Source organism: Drosophila simulans, chromosome 3R (genome assembly GCF_016746395.2).
Source record: "Drosophila simulans strain w501 chromosome 3R, Prin_Dsim_3.1, whole genome shotgun sequence".
In the NCBI taxonomy this organism is placed as follows: Eukaryota; Metazoa; Arthropoda; class Insecta; order Diptera; family Drosophilidae; genus Drosophila; species Drosophila simulans.
In genome coordinates, this window is record NC_052523.2 from 19,170,825 (window position 1) to 19,191,413 (window position 20,589).

Genomic DNA, 20,589 nt, shown 5'->3' on the forward strand with positions numbered 1-20,589 from the left:
TCCAACAAATGCCGTGTGCGTATTTCCGGTTGTACCAGCTTGTTTGTGCGTAGCTTTTTTCTTTGGCAAAATATTTTCATTTAATTCGATTGCCTAGGCGAGGCATTAAAGTGCAATGATTTCCCATTAACGCCTGATGTTTCGACTTTTTGTGAGGCCATTTCAGCTGTTCAAATGTCCAGCTGGCCAACACAGATTTTCAATCTGCGCCTTAAGCTGTCATTTGAGCTCAGCTGGGGATTATAGCTCCGTCGACTTTATAATTCTCTATATGCATCAGATGGCAGGTGATGTGAACTGCTCGATGATTCGTTTGACAATCGAAAGCCTCAGCATCCTGGTGGTAATTAAGCTAGAACCCATCTTCAAGCTTGTTGCTAAATAATCATGATAATGGCTGCAGCGGCAGGGAGTAGTAATTGGATATGTGGACAATGCTCTGGCTTCCTCTATTTGTTGCCGGAAATCTGCCCCGATGCACTGCATCCCCACTGCGGTTCTGGCCATGTCACTGGTCATGTTTTCTGGCGCTGTGTGTACTTTTTCCACTGCACTGTCATCAATCCGCTTCAGCTTTTAACGACGGGTGACATGGCGAGGGTTTGATTGCAGCTTTCATGCCCCAAAGAGCCAGCGGCGAGGTCAAGCAGAAAGAGAGCGACGTGGCAAGCCTTTAATCCAATAAAAGAAATTAAGTATCAAATGGTCTATGAAGCCGTTCATTGATTGCCTTTCGCCGTGGTACGAGATGTTGGGGTACATATGTACATACGTACATATGTACTCTGGTCGCATATGTGCGAATCAAATACGTATACGTCATGTTGTCACCCGGTGAATGGCAGACAAAAACGCTGATCAATAAATATTGAGCGCGGTTATAAATTGGATTTTCATTGGTCTCGAGGCAAGCCAGCGTATTGACTTACCAAATTGCTTTCACCCAAAATCTATTGAAAGTGGTGCCCCGTGCAAAGTGGGTTACTCATTTCGGAATTTAGTAATCGAACCCATCTTGTAGGCCAATGAAAAATATGAGCCACAAAGTGCTCAGGAAAAAGGCAAAAGGGCAGCGCCTAAAGTCGCCTGCGAATTCACATGTCGATATTGACGAGCTATAAAATGAAATTTTTATGGCATTCCTCTCCCATTCCAATAATATCAATATACAGCCATTAGACTCTAATAAAATGCAGGACCGGAAACCGGCAAGAACTAATATAAAATCAAAATAAAACCCTCCACCACCTGCTCACCATCCGCAAATTGCCAGGCAATTGCTGCGGAGTTCTGGAGTCGATTCAATAATAATCGAGCCCCAATAAAATGATGATTGCTTGGGTTTAAGCCGCCGGTTTCAACGAGGGCTTATGAGAGGGGTCCTGTGCCCCAACTTTCTGTACAACTTGAGCGAATATTCTGCGAGTACTGTGAGTACCCCTTAATGACCGGAAGGAAGGAAGGAAGGCAAATGCTCAACTGAGCACACTCATTACAGACGCGAATGCATTTTAAAAGCGGTATTAATAATGCATTACTTTAAGCTGTGATTATTTAATGGCGGCTTAAGGTCGGGAAAATGTCAGCTGCCGTGGGTTCGCACACACACACACACCCACACACGGACGCACACGCGCATATATGGACAAATAAAAGTTCGGAGGTCGAGAAAATAAAAACATTTCATTAAAATTTCATATTTCGAATGCTGAAAATCATATGCCAACAAACCGTTGACCAGTGGACTGAGTCGGCAAAGGACGAACCACCACCCACTTTTACATTGGATAAACGCTGGCGACGTCGTGTTTACACAACTCTGATTTCGGTTTTACAGCACGTATACGTAATATGAGCGTGCGGCGCTTTTTCACGTTTGCTTTTTTAATATTTCCATAATAAATACAAGTTCATAAATTGTTCGAGGCCGACGGAGTTGAATGCGGGTCTCTCATTCAGGGACTTAAGCACACAAAATAAATAAACATATTATACGCCACTTAATCTCATTTAACAAATTCTCGTTTGCCTTTTTGTGGCGACGACGACAATAAAAGCGATCCGACTGGTATGCATATTTTACAAAGAATAAAAAAAAAAAAAAAAAAAACAGGCTAAGAATTATGCCAACAACATCTGCAAAATTATGTCATTTATATGGGCAAACATACTAAAAAATAGATGAAAACAGAAGCCCACACATATCCAGCTTCTGCTACTCTGGCTCCTGGCAGGAGGACCTCCGCTCCGGATAGACAAACAGAAAAGAATCTGCAGAATTTTCACAGCTGCGAGATGGAAAGACGGAGGGATAGATATGTATCAGCTAGGACGAAAACTATTTTCACTCGCCTGCCGCACTCCACAACGAACTTTGCCAGCCACAGTGACAGCTGAAAGTATATGTCTACGCTGGCAGCAAAATGTTTCATGTTTATATTGCGGCATTTTACAATAAATTTCGTAGCCAACGAGAGGACACACATTTCGCTCTATATATTTTTCATCTGCTTATGGGACCACACTCCGCATTTCCCCCGCTTTTTCCACATTTCCACAGTTCTACATCTCTATCGTTCTATCTCTATCTCTTGCAGGCAATTTCGTCCTTCTGTGGCGACGGGGAACAAATGTGCTCACTGCCTCCAACATTATGGTTACAAGGGATGAGCGCGTAAGACTGATAGATGGTTATAATTTAGAGATATCCGATTTGGAGCCTCAAGACGCCGGGGATTATGTTTGTCAAATCAGTGACAAAATAAATCGTGATCAAGTGCACACAGTTGAGATATTGGGTGAGTACACGTCGACATGTTTGCACAGCATTAGCTCACAGATTTGCATTTGACAAGTGCTCCTTAAGGCGCACACATCAATTAGCCACTGATTTACTGAACTGCTCCCCCACACCCCCTTTCCGCCTGCTTTCCACCCGCAGTTCCGCCCAGTGTACGGGCCATCCCAACATCCGGACAACTGCAGGCCCGCAAAGGAGGACCCATTACGCTGGAGTGCAAGGGATCTGGTAATCCGGTGCCATCCATTTACTGGACCAAGAAGGTTCGTTACACATCGCTTTGTGTGCTCCGGAGAATTCGAAGCCGTTTTAAGTGAATTTCATTTAGTTTAATTGAATTTAATTCAACTGTTTCGCAACTGTTTCGCATCGTTATGTAAATTTAAATTTAAATTGCGTTCCCTTCTCCCAACGGACAACCTCGTGGGGTCAGTTGCTGAGCACTTTCCCTTTCAAATTTCACTTTCACTCGCATTTAAGCTCTTAAGAGCCCGCCAACTTTTCGCCATCAGTGGGAGGCAATGAGTTGGGAGTGAGTGGCCGTGAGTGGGGCCAAAAGTTTTCCAGCCATTTGGGATGGCCAAACGTTGGGCGTTATTAATTAAAAACGATTCGCCCACATTAAAGCCAGGTCTAGATAGGAATGTGCTGTGCTGCTGTTTGTATTATAAATCAACAACATATCGCATCACTCACAGTTTTCAACACATTGCCGCCGAAATCTCAGCTCGGCAGCAGCAGCTAGCTAGCAAACAAAAAGTGAGATGATAAATCGCAAGGCACAACCATCTACGATTGCGGCATGTGGCAGTAATGGGAGGCAATTAAGAATTCAACAAACACATAATTTTACGCATGAGCCAACAAAGGGATAACATATTTGCCACTGGGCCGTATAAAGTGGGCCGAAACGAGCCGCCCAAAACCAGGCGAAACGGGAGCGGGACAAATGAATTTATGCCGACTTATATGACTTGCAAATGCGTATGCGAGTTGGCAATTAGTTTTCGCTGCTAATTTCGAGAAGTTTATCAACTTGTGCCAACTAGAGCATGCAGACACTACACAAAAGGGAGCCACACTTCCATTACACATTTCCCATTATACCAGTTAGGGCTATATATTCGGGATCCGAATCTGGCATTGATTCGATGCCAGGGAATTTACACTAAATCACTGTCAGCGACAGTCACTTGCAAATGCCGGGAAGGTGAGACTCGGAGACTGCAGGTTGCCAGGGAGAAATCCTGGCTCGTACTCAAAGCGTAATTAATGCGATTTACAGACCCTCAAAAGTATGCTATATTCTACGGCTACCAAGCAGGCAGCAAGGCAAAAGCCGAACATGGGACCCAAGAAATTGCCGCTTGGCAACCAGTCTAGTGGCCCAGTCACTGTCAGTGTCACTCGACCAGTTAGCACATAGTCAGTGGCATACACCTGGAAAATGGAAAAGCAATTAGGCAATAAAACATCTCAAGCAAAAACAGTCTAGTGACAAAGGCAGTTCAACTGACAGAAGTACTGGATATCATCCATCTATGATAATTAAAATACATATTAATAAACGACCTACTTTTATAGGCAATTTTTATAACATTTAAGTCCACAGACATGCCAGTTGCGCTTCGTTTCTCTGAGTGTACCCACTTGTACTCACTCACAAACTTTCAATAAAGCAAGTGTCGGAGTCGTAAGCACTCCACGAATGTGTGTGCCATATATGTCCATGTCAGAGCATCTACATTTGGGTAAAAGTCTCGTTTGCATTGCTGCACTTTGGCGCATTTGACATTTCCGTTCGATTTGTTTGCTTCTACGTAGGTACTATGAGTTGCCTCGACTCCACCTTTATGGAGGGGTCCTTCTCGTCCTGCCGATATAGCTCCCTCCACCCGCTTGCCTGGAGACACAGCCTGGCTGGGTGTCATTCCACAGAGCTGCGTTCCATTTCAATCTGCCCCAGCATTTCCGTCGTGTTTTCGGCTGTCTGTGGAGCATACGTTGACACGTGTTCCCCCCGGGAGAAGTGACTTCTCCCGCCCCAAAAGCCAGCCATACCAAAGCCAAGCGAAGCCAAGTCGAGCCGAGCCAAAAGCCGGTTGCCAAAGAAAAGACGCTCGCAGCCAGAAAGCCAAAAAGCTGACTTGCTACAACGCCCTTTTTGGCCCTTTGAGACCCGCTCCGATGTCTGTGTTTACATCCAGTTTGCATGCTCCACATCCAATATTTGTGCAACTTGCCCTTTGACCTCCTATTCTGCCCCCCCGTGCAGCAGGAGCAAGTTTTTCGCTTCTCGTTCGGGGAGATGTCTTCATTTGGGTTTTGTTTCGTTTCATTTCGTTTCCCTTACTTTTTCGCTTGCCAACAGCATTTGTCTTTTGACATTTGCTACTTGCACTCTCGCCGACTTCATTTTAGCCGGGGCCAAAAGATGTCGGCGATTGATTCAATTTGTTGCCACTCTGTTTACAAAGCGTTACAAAATATTCCGACCTTTATGTACTATTCTCTTCCACTTGGCATATCCTTGCAGAGCGGCGCAAACAAGTCGACGGCCAGGATCGGAGACGGACCCATTTTGACCCTGGAGAAGCTGGAGCGCCAGCAGGCGGGAGTCTACCAATGCACCGCTGACAACGGAGTGGGTGACCCGGTCACAGTGGATATGCGGCTGGATGTGTTGTGTAAGTGCACTTTGATCAGCTCTGATAAAAACTATATTAAAATAAAAATTCTAGCATAAGATAGTAATTTTAGCCAGGAAAGTATCTTTTTTGGGGTATATGTATATGCCTTGTAGCGAAGTGTATCTGCAAGTACTAAGTATCTGTGCCGCAACGTCTGTCATTAATCATTGCGTGAATAAAGCAGCCACTTGAAATCCATTTGGGGTATATCAGAACTTTTGAATGGCAACTGCAGATGTAAAAAAACCTTGTAACCGGAGGCGGAGAAAAGTGTTTTGGGCAAAAGTGCATCGCGGGACTCGTAAATCAGTGCCTTAAAGCTGCTGACTGCAGCGGGAAACCAAATCCGGATCAGAGTCGAGAAACCGCTGTGCGGATACACGACTCCAGATACCAGGATACTGGATGCATGCAACAATGCGGCACCACCGATTCGATATAGACAAATGCCGGGCAGAAAACAATTTGAACGGGAAAAGAAAGCCGAGACCAAACGGAATCTTAGCAACTGTATATAAATTGATTTTTGACTGTAATCAGATTGCTGCTTCGTGTGCTAAATTCTTTCCACCGCCTCTCTCTTTCTTTCATTCTTTCTCTGTGTGTCCTTGCCGGCCATCCTGCCATCCTACCATCCTGCAATCCTGCTATTCTGCCATCCTGCAACCTGACGGATGCCTGGGTATCTGGGTGCAGATCCCCCGGATATACAAGTGGAGAAATCCTGGATACACTCGGGCGAAGGATTCGAGGCGAAGCTCGTTTGCATTGTTTTCGCTGATCCAGTCGCAACGGTTTGTTGGCTCTTTGAATGCACCGTTTCATTCGTTCCATTGTGCCCATGCAGTTTTTGTTATTTTTCGTGGATTTTTAGATTATTACGATTACGGGGCCATGGGCAGAAAATGGGAATGGGGCCAGGCAGGATAGCGAGCATGCAGTGCTCCCACCGAGCGAGTCATCCTGCCACCTCCATTGCCATTGGTTTATGCAAGAACTTTGTTTTCCAGGTCACTTTTCCTGTTTTTCCGTTTTTTTTTTCTTTCAGTTATTCAGCTTTTCGTTTCAGTTGAGTCCTGTTTCTGTTGTATTGTGTCCTGTTCTTGTTCTCACAGGCTTTGTGCCACACTGGCTTGCAATTTCTTTTTCCGATTTCTTGCTGTGGCAAATTAATGCCATTTTTATTTGCCCAACTTTCGTTTCATTTCGTTTCGAATTGCGGACAGTCGGCTGAAGTTACTGCAAGTGGGTCAAATTTTGAGTTGAATTTATTTGTTGCTTATCGTAGTTGCAGTCAATCGACATGTGCTTCATCTTCATCTCAGTCTCCATCTCCATCGTGATCATCGTCAGCTAGCTAATCCAAGACACTTCTCGCTGCAGGTGTCCTGGTACCAAAACTCATTTCCGATCCAATCGACGGACAGGCGCATCATGGCCACCAGAGCCAACCGGCACATGCTCACCATCCGCCACATCCAGCAGGAGGACTTTGGCAACTACAGGTGAGTCCTGCTGTCCTAATACGAGTTCAATGGAATCCTCGAATCGACGAGGACAACTTGTGGCTTACTATGAACTTTGCCGGCCAGCGTTGATTTAGTCAATTTGGCAACTTTGACTACAACTTATTTCACTTTTTGTCAGCCAGTTAGCAGTAGCAAGTTGTAAGTTCCCACTTGTCTGGGATCGAGGCTTAGTCCGCTGCTGCTGCCGTATTTGCCACACTCGAACATTCGTGTTGCCACGTCCGGCTTCTGGGGAATAGTCTGTGCGGGGCGTGCACCACCCATTTTGCGGACAAACAAGTTTTCCACATCAATGTCAATCTGTCTGAAACATATTAAAGAAGCGGAAGTTTCGCCATGTTGACACAACATTTCATGCACAAAGTTTTAGCCATCTTCCGAATGGGGGCGATGTGGGTGGGTGTTGGTGATGTTCATGCTGATGGTGATGGTGCTAGTGGTGCCCATCGAACCACCATGCCACCATGCCACCGAACCACCTGTCCACCACCCACAGTGAGTGGCTTTTGTGCACACGACGTGTCGACGTGTTTGGATTAGTTGAGTCGAGTTCCCCAGTCGGTTGCCAGCCACTTGCCGACTGCCAGATCGATGCGGGCACTGGCCCACGGTGCGGATGGTTGTTCGCCCACATGGCGTATGAGTAATGCTGACAGAGTGTAATGCAAAATTAAAAGGAAATTACATTTTTGGCCGTGTGCTAAAGTGATTGCAGGCAAACATGACGCACCCAGAAATTAACAAGTCAAAAACACACACACATAAACAACGGGAAAAAAATGAAAGAGCGCAGAAAATTCGAAAACCAAAAGCCAATTAAGTCAATTAACCACTTAAGCCATATGCTAATTAGAAATCCCTTTCAGCTGCGTGGCGGACAATTCGCTGGGACGCTCCCGCAAATACATGGAGCTCTCCGGACGCCCCGGAGCCGCCGAGTTCTATTCGCCCAAGTGGGGTCGTTCGCCGGACAGCTACAATCTGACCTGGAAAATCGATAGCTACCCGCCGCTGGAGGAGGTCCGCCTACTTTACCGTCGAGTGCAGGTGAGTGGAAGCGGGGCTGGCGGGGCTGGATAATGGGCGGAAAGCCACTGGCAATCCGATATGAAAGGAGTATATTCAATTAATTAATGGTGAAACATGCACAAAGCCCGATCCCGCCAGACTGACATCTTGACAATCTGCTGCGAGATGCTCCACGCTCCACGCTCCAAGCAATCCGATACCTTGACATCTTGTCTGGAAAGGGGCTTTTATTTTTGGCGAGCACTGTGCTCACTAATGAAGCACGTGATTAAAATTATACTCACTGTGATGTCTTGAGAATCGACATCCAAAACGCTGATAAAAGGGAATGAAACTCATGTAAGAACTTTGAGGAAATAGATAAAAAACCAGTGGGAAAATTATGTGGGTACAGAAAGAAATATAAATATATTCCTAATTGGACTTTAGTGGTGCAGAAAGTTCAATTAAAAGAAATACTAATTTTCATAAAATTTATAGTCTGGAAAGGTTATTTTTGAGGGATTGTAATCTGCAATCCAAAAGGTCAGTTGCACATAGCATGTAAAATTCTTTTCAATGAAGCAAAGGTATACATAAAAAAAAAGTGTTTTTTAATACTCATATCACTGTACCCACACAAAAATGTCGCTTAATTGCGACTCTGGTCTGTACAAACAGGCAAATCGGGCGAGTTGGACCTCGAAATTTAATGAGATTTCAACCCACGGACACTTGGCGCTGAATGTCGAACTGCAGTGGGCTGCCACGCTCCGTTGATTGGGCGCAGATAATTTTTTCTCTGCATTCATGCGCCATTGAAGTGCAATTATTGGAGGACTTTCTGCCGGGGCGGCATATCAAGTGGCAGGAAGGAGACGGTGTGGAGGAGGCTTAATTGATGTGATAGCTGTCATAACTTGATCGGGCGCTCGCAGCGGAAATCATTTGGTTTCCTCGCGCAGGACATAAAATTAATTAAGGAATCAAAGGAAAACTGTCAATGGTAGAATCCGGCACTTAATTTGGCTCTTCGTCTCTCTCTCTCTCTCTTTCTCCGCCGTACAGATGAATGAGACGTACCAGCAGCCGGGCAGGTGGCACGACTTCATCCTCACCCCGGAGCACCGACCGGCCTCGGAGCCCCTTACACACATCATGTCCTATACCATAAAGAATCTGCATCCGGGCGGTTACTACGAGGCGATTGTGCAGGCCAAGAATCGCTACGGCTGGAATGAGGTGAGTTCTCTACTCAAACCCCCCCTATATAGCTCAATGCCAAAAGCACCGGCATAAATCTAGGCGAGTGTCCTGCTCAGTTCGGTGCGACAGGGCGGCTACTTAATCTTGATATTGTGCCACTTTTCTTTGCTCAACCCCCACGTCTGCTTTTCTCGCCTCTCGCCCTCAACCCCTCAGGTCAGCGATATATTTCAATTTGTCGTCGCCACCAACAGCCAGGACATTGGCCCCGAGGACGCCGAGGTGGTGGCCAGCTCCAAGTCGCGCAGCAATAGTGCCTCCATAGGCAGCCTGCCGGGATCCACAGTTCTTCACACGGCGCTTCTGCTGGCCCTGGCCTTGAGTAATTGTCAGTTCGACAGACGTCGACTGGGTCTGGGATAAGCAGTTGATGCGGCAGACGATCGGGATCAGGATCAAAATCAGGAGCAGCACAAGACAAGGGGAATCACTCGCACTTGGAGGAAGAAGTTGCCGGGAAAGGGCGGTGGCATAAAGTGTATAGAAATCCGGAAGTTAAATAGAAGATTTTATTGTACACCTACCCTGTCAACCGAAAGAGCAAGTGAATCCAGCCCAAAACTTAGCAACAAAGACGAATGGAGATTGCAAACCAAAAAGCTGAACGAATAACCCATGTAAATAATTTTTCAAGAGTTTTGTCCACGATTAAATTAGCACACACCCACTCACACATACAGCCGGAAAATGGTTAATGGAAATTGCAATTGGAGGAGGCAAATCCGAATCCAAATCCAACATCCACCATCCAAAGCCCACCCCCGTTCCATTCCCATGGTAGAATAAGCAAGTCGAACTAGGTCATGTAAATAAGCATTAGATATCTGAATGTGAACTGCATTTTACTTCATAAATGTTGGGCTGATGCGGCCCGATGTGCAGGATGCGCAGGATGTGTATGTAAATTAAGCAAACATTATATAGTGATATTATTTAGTTTCGAGCGAAACCATAAATAACAAAATATTCGAGATGAAATAAAGCAGAGGGGGAAAGAGAACACACACACCGCAAAAATGTTAGTATGTAAAGTATTTGCCACGTTTCCGTTTCATATTCGAGTTCATTTCATTTCTATTGCCACACTTTTTCGATTGCAGTTGTAGTCTTATTTTAGCCAGTAAGCGCACCCATAACCAAAAAGGATAACAACGTAACAGCAATTCAATGTAATGTTTTTCGATGTAAATTAGAATTTAAGCAAACGTGTTGTACCACCAAAAAGGAAGGCGAAAGGTCGAAACATGAGCGACGCAAATAAGCTAATCCCCCACTCAAAATCAGAATCGAAAGCGAAATCGGAATATTATTCGGAGTATTTGAATGTGAATCTTTGCATACATATTAGCGGCACGTGGATGTCACGCGTGTCAACCTGTAAATATACATAAATACGTGAATAATATTGAGTGTTACGAACCCAGCAGGCATTTTATCAGCTTTTGCACCTTTCCAATTGTACGATTCCGAATCCGTACTGTTTCATTTAGGGCACACAATAGAGGTCAAGGGTCACTTGTATATTTGATAGGCCGCGGCCAACAACTCGAACTCGTACACAACTCCTGTACTTAGCATGTCGATCGAACGAGAGGCCAAAACCGGAAACGAATTCAAAAATGGGAAGTGTCGAGTCGCATTGAAAACCAAGTAAAAGCGTTACAATTTATCTACATAAATGTGTATGTGTGTGTACCTTACATAGCCAGTTGAATGCAGGATGCAGGACGAATCGGAGGCATAACTAACTTACATAGATGAGGAGGATGAGGGGATGAGGAGGGGTCCGAAAAGGATCCAGCCTGAACCTAAATACCAGTATAATTCAGATTAAACAGATATAGCTAAGCACGTGACCGGTACGTGTTCATAAAAAGTGAATTCATTAATTACTAACTACATAGTACGATGCTAATTGTATGATTAATGCGCATAAGAAACCCTAAAATATTCAAAAATAAAATAAAGCATTAGATGTAAACTAAACTATGCAAATTGGTTTCATTCGCCCATGTTTTCCGATTTTCTGGAGTTTCAGCTTGTTATTATTAAACCTATTTCCGGCAAAAGCAATATTTATGTTTGCAAATCATCAGCATTCACAAAGGAGATGGGGGAATACTTTTAATAATTCTCTTCAAATATTGAATCCAACTGCAGCTTAGCAATGGAAATGGTTTAATATAGTTGTACGATAATGCATATCATATATCGTTTCCAATTTTTGTACAATTTGAAGAGGCCCTCAAGTGTTTGCCTGCCATAATGCAAGACCTAAGTATGAAGTATGAAATTTAAATGTGTCACATCCTTTGTGCCAGTCAGCAGACTCGCAAACTTTCTGCAAATTTATATGAAAGTACATAATCATCGATGGAACTGCCAGGTTTTTCTCTTCTTTGTCGATTTTCTCCCAAGGACTTCGCCTCAAGCACTTCTAAGCTCTTTCAAACATCCAAACCAAATGCTGACCAGGGGACAAGAGTGAGCCAGGAACGTGGACATACGTGCACGGTTTAAATTATTAAAAGTTTTGCATTTGGCAAAAGTTTATGCATGAAATTTCATAGGGCGCCCAAACTACTTGAGCTGCGTTTTTATACAGGCGGATACTACCGTTGCCAGTTGCATTTCGAACGGAACGCAGAGGATGTCCGGATGCCAGTTACTGGTTTCCAGTTACCAGTTACCAGCTACCAACTACCCAGTTACCAGTTGCCTGGATGTTCCTGGCCACGTCGGTGTATTTGCATGTTGGCGGGCCCACTTGATGCCACCCTCCAAGTTTGCAAGCCGGGTGCAAACTTAGTGACCATTATGCATGCAAGTCTCAATATATTGCACATGAATTTTAATGAAAATTGTGTCGTTGAACTGGCCCCGGAAAATGGGGACATTTCGCAGAAATATGCTGCGCCGAGTGTGGAGTGTGGGGCTAACTTTTGCAAATCATATCGCATAATTGGCGGGCCACAAGCGACTCTTTGCAGCCATTTGCATTGGATTCAGTTGGCCCAGGGACAAGTTTTGGCGCATATTAATTAGCTCGTTTATCATTTGAACACTTTTCCGACAGCCAGCCAGCGAGCAGTGCACTCGAAGCAATGTAAAATTAATTAAGTTGCGCCACAAGGAAACTCTTTCACTTACCCCATTCATTTCCATTGGTATTCATTTCAAAGGAGCGTGGAAGCAATAAAGAATCGCTGCGAAAAAACTGTTAACTAACGAAAATGAAATCATAATTAATATTGGTGAAATTGGCAAACTGCAGCGCACGAAGCTGGTGCGGATGTGCACTAATACCCCCACTTTGGTCCTTCCACCAGCAGCCACAATCCGCAGACAGGAGTGCCAAAAGGAGCAGGACGAGCCATCCAGTCAGTCAAGTCAGTCAGCCAGTCAGCCAGTTTTGTTTGGCTGGAAAGGAGGCGTCAAGGCGAGCAAGATCCAAACTTTTATAATTAAAATTTTGCAGCTCGGTATTTTCGCTTTTTTCGCGCTGCCTGGTGGAGAATAAAACGCAAGCAAATCATAAAGCTACATGGCAGCCAAACTTTGCCGTTCAAGTGCGAATTAAATTAATTTTCAGCTGATTTGATTTCGGCGAACAGTTATTGCTAAAAATGCAAGTTTCAATTCAACAATTGCCGATGGAAAAGTTACACTTTCTGCGAGTTCTCCATCGAGGGGAATGTCCGGCAAATTAAACTAAATTGTGTAGAGAATGCCAATAAATTAAATTAGCCAGTGCAAACAACGGAGTGGAAACTTAAGAATTTCTCATATAGTACAGACCATTGGCCGGGTCAAAGGCAACCGCACAGTGCCAACTAACACTATGGCAACGGGGGAATGTGTCGAAAAGGCAAGTCCTGCCTTCATCCAGGGACCATCAGTTGTCCTGGGCAACGCACAATAATTCAATGAAATGCGAATGGGCTGGGGCTGCTGGGATGTGGGTGGTGTGGTGCAGCAGTCGCAGGACCAACCGAATTTACATAATTCTTCTCGTGCAGACTTGGGAACGGGGCAGCCTGATATTTATGGGGGCAACTTAATGGCGGTTTAAAACGTTGCAGGCGGAGAAGAGAAAAGAAATCGCTGTAGGATCCTTGTTTCCGCTCCAACTTCCTCCGCCCAGCAAACACACACACACACGCACACAAGCCCAGGCATTATGCTAAAACAAATCTACATAATTTAGGAGTAGGCTGCCAGGACAAGACAACATTTCCACTCAGGCAGCCCCCATTCCCCCCTGCCGCCTGTCATTGACGCACAAATCAAAAGGCGGGCTCCATCTCGATGGGAGAAAATTGTTTGCGGATGCTAAGAAAAATTTGTACATCAATCGATTTTGTTTGATTTTTTCCCAGCTCGACCGCCTCTGCGTTGAGTTGGCCGCAAGAGATTTGCATAATTCATGGCGCTGATGGCTGGTGAGGATTCCGGTATGGGCTGCTCCCCGGCTCCCCAGCTCCTCGGCCGGAAACTGGAGGACGAAGTGGGGCCGGGGCTGGCTGAGTGATTGGGTGGGGCCAGAGATGTGTCTGCCTGATTGCTTTGAGTGGCTCATTTCGCACAGTCCGCTCCAGCGATGGTGGGGGTAAATTGGAAAAGTATGTCTATGGCCTGGCACCCGGTGCCCCCGCTGGATTGCCAGGATTGCCGGCATTTCTGCTGCCTTCCACAGAAGTCACCGCATCCGAGATGCGGATAATTTTCGCCTCGACCTGCGTGCGGCACGTGAGTGGTGAGTGGTGGAAAAACACTCTCGTATAGTTTTTTAATCAACCTGCAACATGCAAAACCAATGACAGTTACCCTGTCTGCGTGCCGCAAAAAGAAATGCCGACGAAAGGCAAACAAGTTGGCCCGTCAATTTCAATTTATATTCTAATGACATATTGTTCTTGGCATTTTCAATTCCGCCGCCTCGCGCGTGTGACACAAAACCAGAGCCCGACGAGATGGAGCGAGAATTAGGGGCCTCCTGGTGAAATTTAAAAACAATTTCCCAAACTCGCCCCAGAGATTTGTATTATGTTTAACTCATTTTCATAAAGCGCGGACAAAGAGACGGGAATTGTGCGAAAGCGAGCTGAAATTATAATGCGAGAACAGCCACGGCCAAACGCGGCAGCTGCAGAAGCCCCGAACTCGAAGCCGCGACAAAGTTCAGGCAGAACAAAAGTTTATCTCGTACTTTGTTTGCATACACAAAGCCAAAGGAGAGGCGGAGCCTCTGAATCCTCCTGCACCGCATCCTCCTCCCCGCCAGGACTCGCTGCACAGGAATAAGCGGCGGAAACGCTGCTTTGCGTTGGCCACGCCGTCCTCCGCCAGTTTGCCACCAGCTCTGGGCTAAGACAAAGAATCCCCGCCGACCGCCGACCGGCGTTGAGCGATTTCTTTTCACAGAGATAAATGCCAGAAAGTTGGGACAGGCGTGGTGAAACACGTGGACTTACACTGCGAACAAGTTAACGCCAAGTGTATTTGCTGTATCAAGAAATAATAGTTATTTTATGACTCAGAATAAATTAGAAATGGAAACCCATCACAAAAGCTTAAACAGTGCTATAATGTTATACCAAGGGTTCCCAACTTTCTTCCAGTGTACTTAAACTGCAATCTGCTGCAGCTCCACCTGGCGGTGATTCGGGAAAGTGCGGCTCAACCTGCTTGAATTTCTGCCTCGGGTTTGGGTTTTTAAAGCCCCAGCCCCCTCACTCCATTCATTTTTTGGCCTTAAGTCGGCCATGTAAAATAATTTACAGAGCTGCATTGCAAATGACATTGACTTTTCGCCCCTGCAGTTTTTCATATTTCGTGCGGCGGGCTGGCTTGCGTTTTGCGTACCGCGTCACGCTCGCTTCCTCCGGATTGCCTGTGTGGTGCACATTTGGAGGCGGACGACTGCCCTACTCCCTCCACTGGCCAATTGACCAATGGCTGCTTATCAGGCGAGAACATGTTTCCATGGAATTTCATTAGGCTTCACCTCGTCGTGGCCCGAGTCCTTCTCCCGATCCCTTGCCTCCCGCCACTTGACCGAAAGCCTAATGGTCGGTTGTTGCCCTTTTTTTATTACGTAGCCACTGGTTGTCGCACCGGCCGCGTTGGCTAATGGCGTTAGTTCGTTAGCCAAGCGATAAGATTGGCAAGAAGAAGGAGTTGTGGGGGACGACTGCTCGCAATCACCAATGTTTGTAGCAGGAAGCTCTTTAATTATGAAAAGTGTACCGTGCTCATGTTCTGGCTTAAGTCTACTCAACAAAGTCGTCAGAATCGGCCAGACAGTATTGTTTTTCTTATTTATTTATCAAAGCAAATTTTGTATCACATTGGTTGCTCCTAGATGATTGAATAATTTTCTCACTTTGCCATATTTCAAATCATCTGCACAATAAATCAAAAGAACTCATGAATCACATTTCCTATTCTAGATTATACAAGCAAACGAGAATATTGAGGTTGTTATTTGTAGAAAGCATGGCATTTTGTGTCAAACTGATCTAAACTCCATTTTATACAAAATAAACTAGTGCATCCACACACAAGCAGTTTTTTATGTGATAAAGAATTATACTTTTACATTTATAATACGACCAAATCTCAAGTTTCCTGCAATGGGTTTCGTTTTAAGTAGATCAGTTCAGCCTAGAGATTCTGTCGCCTACAAAAACTACCTGACAGTCTACAGGAATCAGCACACGCAAATGAGTTCCAATGATGCGTACTTAAGTGCGGCACGTGTTTGGGGAACTCTATCGCAGACTAAGCGGAATCAATATGCTAACATGGTAAGTGGAGTTGAATCAGCTGAATGCCCATGAATCCGTATTCATATAGCATATCATACTTTATAGAAGGATTACTCACCCAAAATGATTACGAAGCAACCCAAGCGGGTGAGGAATGCGGCTGCTCCTAAAAGGATTGTTAAAACGATTTCCAGGCCGAAGAGAATTTCTCAGCGGCGGATACGCGATAAGCCGTCTGTTTACAAGCCGCTAACCATCAACAGATCTCACGTAATACGGAAGAGTTTGGTCCCCTCGAATGGCTTTCTAAACTTAGTGCAGTGTCTCCAAGAGATCCATTGCGAAATGCCAAGATCCTTGGCCGTGAAAGAGGCTGTTAGTTCCTGGTGCGCTATGAATGCGGATCAGCGTGGCATTTTCACATCGGACTTATAGTCATCATGTCACCCACTTCACTCAATCAATGCCCCACGCATGGCCGCCTGTCACGAGAGAATCCAATTCGGAATCAAGCTTAGCCAAGCGGTTACACAATCGCCGTAAGTTCCGCGCCCAAACACATGTACTCCATCACGCAACCAGCGGCACGAAAGTCCAGAGCAACAGTATTAAAATTATAAGCAGGAGGAGCAGGAGGAGCAGGAATAGAAACAGAAACAGAGCCACAATCATTCACATTTAAATTAACATTTCCCGCCGACGATTATCCTAATTGCGAGCTGGCCTTAGCCTAGTCGCTCGTCCTGGCCAAAGATGTGGAATATGCGCCGCTTTCCATTCACTATTTACATTCACGTCGGTGACACGCGGCACGCGAGATTCAGCTAAAAAATGGATTCAATGTAACGCAAAACAAGCGAGGCCTCATAAAAATGAAATGCGGATAAATCAAATTAGCATTTTGTACAAATAGCAAAGCATTAGCTCGCGTACGGCGGCAATTTGTAATGCCAGAAGGCCGAAAGGAGTCTTGAGGAGAGGGTCCTGGGAACAGGACATGCAAGCAGTTCGTTTTGGAGGTCATGCCAAAAAGTGCTTGCATAATTACTTGGGAAGCATTTCGGCGAGGCTTCTTCAGATGTTGCAAGACCACAGGCCCGAAATGGGAATTAAAACTAATGACACGAGCCGCAGCCAGACATCCCGATTCAATTAGGCTCCTCCTGTGGCCAGGATAACCAGGATAACTAGGGCTACAGTAGTAACAGGTCAAACTCACTGCTCCGACTAGCAAATGTTCGTGTTTTACTACGGCGACTTTATTGCAACACAATGGTATTTTAAGTGGCAGCAATAAAAATGATTTATTACCCCACAGAGGCGTCCATCGAAAGCCTTGAGCTTGTGATTCTGCTGGGTATTTTGTTTTCCAATTCGGGGGTAATTAGAATGAAAAATGCATGCGATTTCAGCTGGATAAAATGAAAGATATTCCGGGCGGCGCGTAAAGTACATTCATCAATATTTACTTAGCCCAAATTATTTACCTGCCTGCACTCACTTACTTTTCAGAGTGAAAGCTTCGATATTCATTACGAACGCTGGCCCTGAAAACCCTTTTTCTCGGCTGACAACTTCCAGGGAAATTTTTAAGTGCAGCAAGCGCAAGAAAGGAAGCTGCACACAAAGTTGAGTGGAAGGCGAAACTATGCCAAATGTGCAAAATGAAAACTTTTAGGCAAACAATGCGAGTGGAAAGCGGAGGACGGGCGGAATGGGTAATGTCAAATGTGGGTTAATATGATTTATGGAAATTTGCCAGCCTCGCATTGGGGAAAAGCACTCGACCTGCTGCCAGCGCCTTTGTGTGTTTGCCGGTTTCCCAGGTGACTGCTTCACCTGGCTTCATATTTAACCCCCTCACACCACAAGAAAAATCCCTCGTTTTCCCCCCTTTTTCGAACCACATTTGTCTGCCGGATGGGAGATTTTTACTTTTTGCTCTAATTTGTCAACAGAAACAGTTGACGTTAGACTCAATGCAGCCACCAGCCCGCATAATGCCAGGCATTTTGGTGTCATTGTTAAGAAGCAGTCACACACTCACACTCATACACATGCACTGACTAATACACACACAAAGAGAGAGAGAAAGCCATTTGCCAGCCTCTCTGCAATGTCAGTGTCATTTTGGCCAGGAGCTGGTGAAAGGTTTTTCATTTGACAAATGCTGATTAAGCGGCCGACTGGGCCAAAAAATATTTTCTCATGAGTGCGCTCCTTCCAAGTTGGCGAACTGGGTTTTGGGTTTTGGGTCTGGTTTTTGCGTTCTGGGGGGATTGGTTGCAATCCGAGCGAGCAAGTCATGTGTGTGCACTTTAGATGTCTGGAACTGGTCTAGGCCCATTCAATCAAGTCAAGCCACGGGGATCCGGCAGATGTTCCCAATATGTTTTCAACATTATCCAGATTGCCAAGGCTAACGCCGCCGTCGAGTGTTCGGCGAGATTGAAAAGTCAACATGGCCGAAGGTGACAACAAAGCCAAATAAATGGACATGACACGCATATTTAATACCAGAGCCAGCCTAGCTGCACTGAGAAAAAGTTTGAATCTAATTTAATGCAAGAGAATCCAGTTCATGATGTAAGAGAATCCAGTTCGCGATGTATAAATGGATAACCTCGTTTCATTATTGGTGTTAACCATCAAGTATTAGCTTATTGAGCCAGCTTTTCTCTCAGTGTACCACCCCCTATTTCAGTCGCCCTAACGCGCGTGGCCTATGTCACATTTCGACTGATAGGATCGGCTGAAAAGCCAGGGGTGGCGAACTGAGGGCCAGACTGCTTGTTATGATATTTGTGTTGCCTTTTTCTTGATTTTATTGTGTGAATATGTGGCACATTATTCATGATTAGGTTGAGGCCGTTTGCTCGTCGTTTTGTGTGCCCACGATTGTGCGTGTGAGTGTGTGGTGTTTACCCACTTTGATTGGCTGACAAGGTGGCGGTGAGCGGGTGAGGCGGGGAGCAGTCCTGAAAGTCCTGCCGCAGGATGCCTGGCAAGGTGCCCTACCCATTCATCAGAGTGGTAATTAGTCGAACCAGATCCGCTGTCGGGCTGCATCCCGGAGCAGAAAGCCGGCGCTAATGAGGCCAATAACTCAATTGCGGCCAAATAAAGTGCCCGAAACGAAGGCCACACAAATCTCGGAAGTTTAAAAGCGTTTACACACCATTTAAATCAAAATTAATGCCACCTGAACCAGGAAGTTCCCCTTTCGAGAAGCCATGGCATCGCATCCACTAGTTGTATTAGCCAGCATCATTTCCTTTTAATGACGGCGCGCTTCGTATAAACTTTTTAATTACAAACTTCAATTACAATTAACGAGCGCAAAGGCTGGGCCAAAAAACAAAACGAAAACAAACAAAAAATAGAGGAAAATCTCTACTTATCTTGGTATTGTTTTGTTTTGTCCGAGCCAGCGTTTGCATAATTGGCCCGCCAAGGAGCGAATTCTATGGAACTTCCTTGGCCATCCGTGGATAATTAAGAATAATAATTACCTACCAGGCTGCAGTTTCTCCCCGTCTGTCTTGGCCATCATTTATGCGCTGCCAACTCGAACATCTTTGGGCCAGGGATAATGGTAATGCAAATGCAGTGCACAACTAATTGCCAATCGATATCTCACAATTATGTGGTAATCCACTCAAGAGAAGGCATTAAATTTAAATTGAAGCGAAAAGAGAGCGGAGCCTGGCTCTAACTTTATGTGTGCCCCCAAGTTTTCGCCGCTATTTGTTCTGCTCGAGTTGGAAACACAACTCGGCAATTGGACTGCGTTGCCAACTTTGTTTCACTTTCCCACTCGCGGCTTCTAATTTCGCTTTTTTTTTGCCCCATCTCCACCCATCAGCTGTTGACAAAATAAAAACTTTTCAATTTGACTTCTTGTTTGTCGAAATGCGAAAGTTGGGCATGAATAAGAAAGGACCTGGCCAACGAGAACGGGCAAGGAAGGTGGATTGGTCATGTGATGGTTCAAGGCAAATTTATATTTGCGCAACTCAGATTCAGAAATCATTAAACAAGTGAGAGCAGTTGCGCCGAAGGTGGGTGCAATGTGTCCTAATGGCAGGCAATTCAATTATACTATTGTTGCAGAGGTCCTTTCAGGGCTTTTTGCCTGCCACTCCATTTGCTGCAAACAATTTTCAATTTCCAATTTCCATCTGCAGCGTACTCGCTGCGATGTGTCGGCCAGCAACAATATCCAACGGCGGGGCTATTCAATTTCGTCAAACACCAGGCAATAAATTGTCATAACACACACAGGAGCCCAGGTCCTTTTGTCTTTTAGTCCGTTAGTCCTTTGGTGTGGCACGGCGCCCCTACGGCAGCATTCTGTGATTCAAAAGGATATGCGGCGCATATGTGTATGCGAAAGTCAATCAATGCGAGGTCCCCCAAATATAATGGAGCCCTGCATTATCCTTTCCGGCAACCGCTATCGAACAGGCCGCAATGTGTGACAGTATCTTTGCATGTCTTACTGACATTTAACATTTGCGTTTCGT

General features: G+C 45.4%; 2 protein-coding genes across 2 annotated transcripts in view; both read left to right on the plus strand.

Annotated features, from left to right (window-relative positions):
• The window catches only part of LOC6729174 (MAM domain-containing glycosylphosphatidylinositol anchor protein 1), a 62,230-nt gene extending 50,951 nt beyond the window's left edge, over positions 1–11,279 (plus strand). The window contains exons 4-11 of the mRNA XM_016177314.3: positions 2,598–2,798; positions 2,942–3,063; positions 5,337–5,487; positions 6,187–6,284; positions 6,874–6,995; positions 7,886–8,066; positions 9,096–9,269; positions 9,450–11,279. Of these exons, the coding sequence (XP_016035824.1) occupies positions 2,598–2,798; positions 2,942–3,063; positions 5,337–5,487; positions 6,187–6,284; positions 6,874–6,995; positions 7,886–8,066; positions 9,096–9,269; positions 9,450–9,656 (1,256 nt within the window). The 3' untranslated portion in view covers positions 9,657–11,279. The remainder of the gene's footprint in view (positions 1–2,597; positions 2,799–2,941; positions 3,064–5,336; positions 5,488–6,186; positions 6,285–6,873; positions 6,996–7,885; positions 8,067–9,095; positions 9,270–9,449) is intronic.
• A 4,506-nt stretch (positions 11,280–15,785) lies between these two features.
• Positions 15,786–17,396, plus strand: LOC6729175. The gene is made up of 2 exons (XM_002104460.2): positions 15,786–16,102; positions 16,169–17,396. The coding sequence occupies exons 1-2, from the start codon at positions 15,929–15,931 to the stop codon at positions 16,496–16,498; spliced, it is 504 nt and encodes a 167-aa protein (XP_002104496.1). The 5' UTR covers positions 15,786–15,928; the 3' UTR covers positions 16,499–17,396.
• Positions 17,397–20,589: the final 3,193 nt, after the last annotated feature.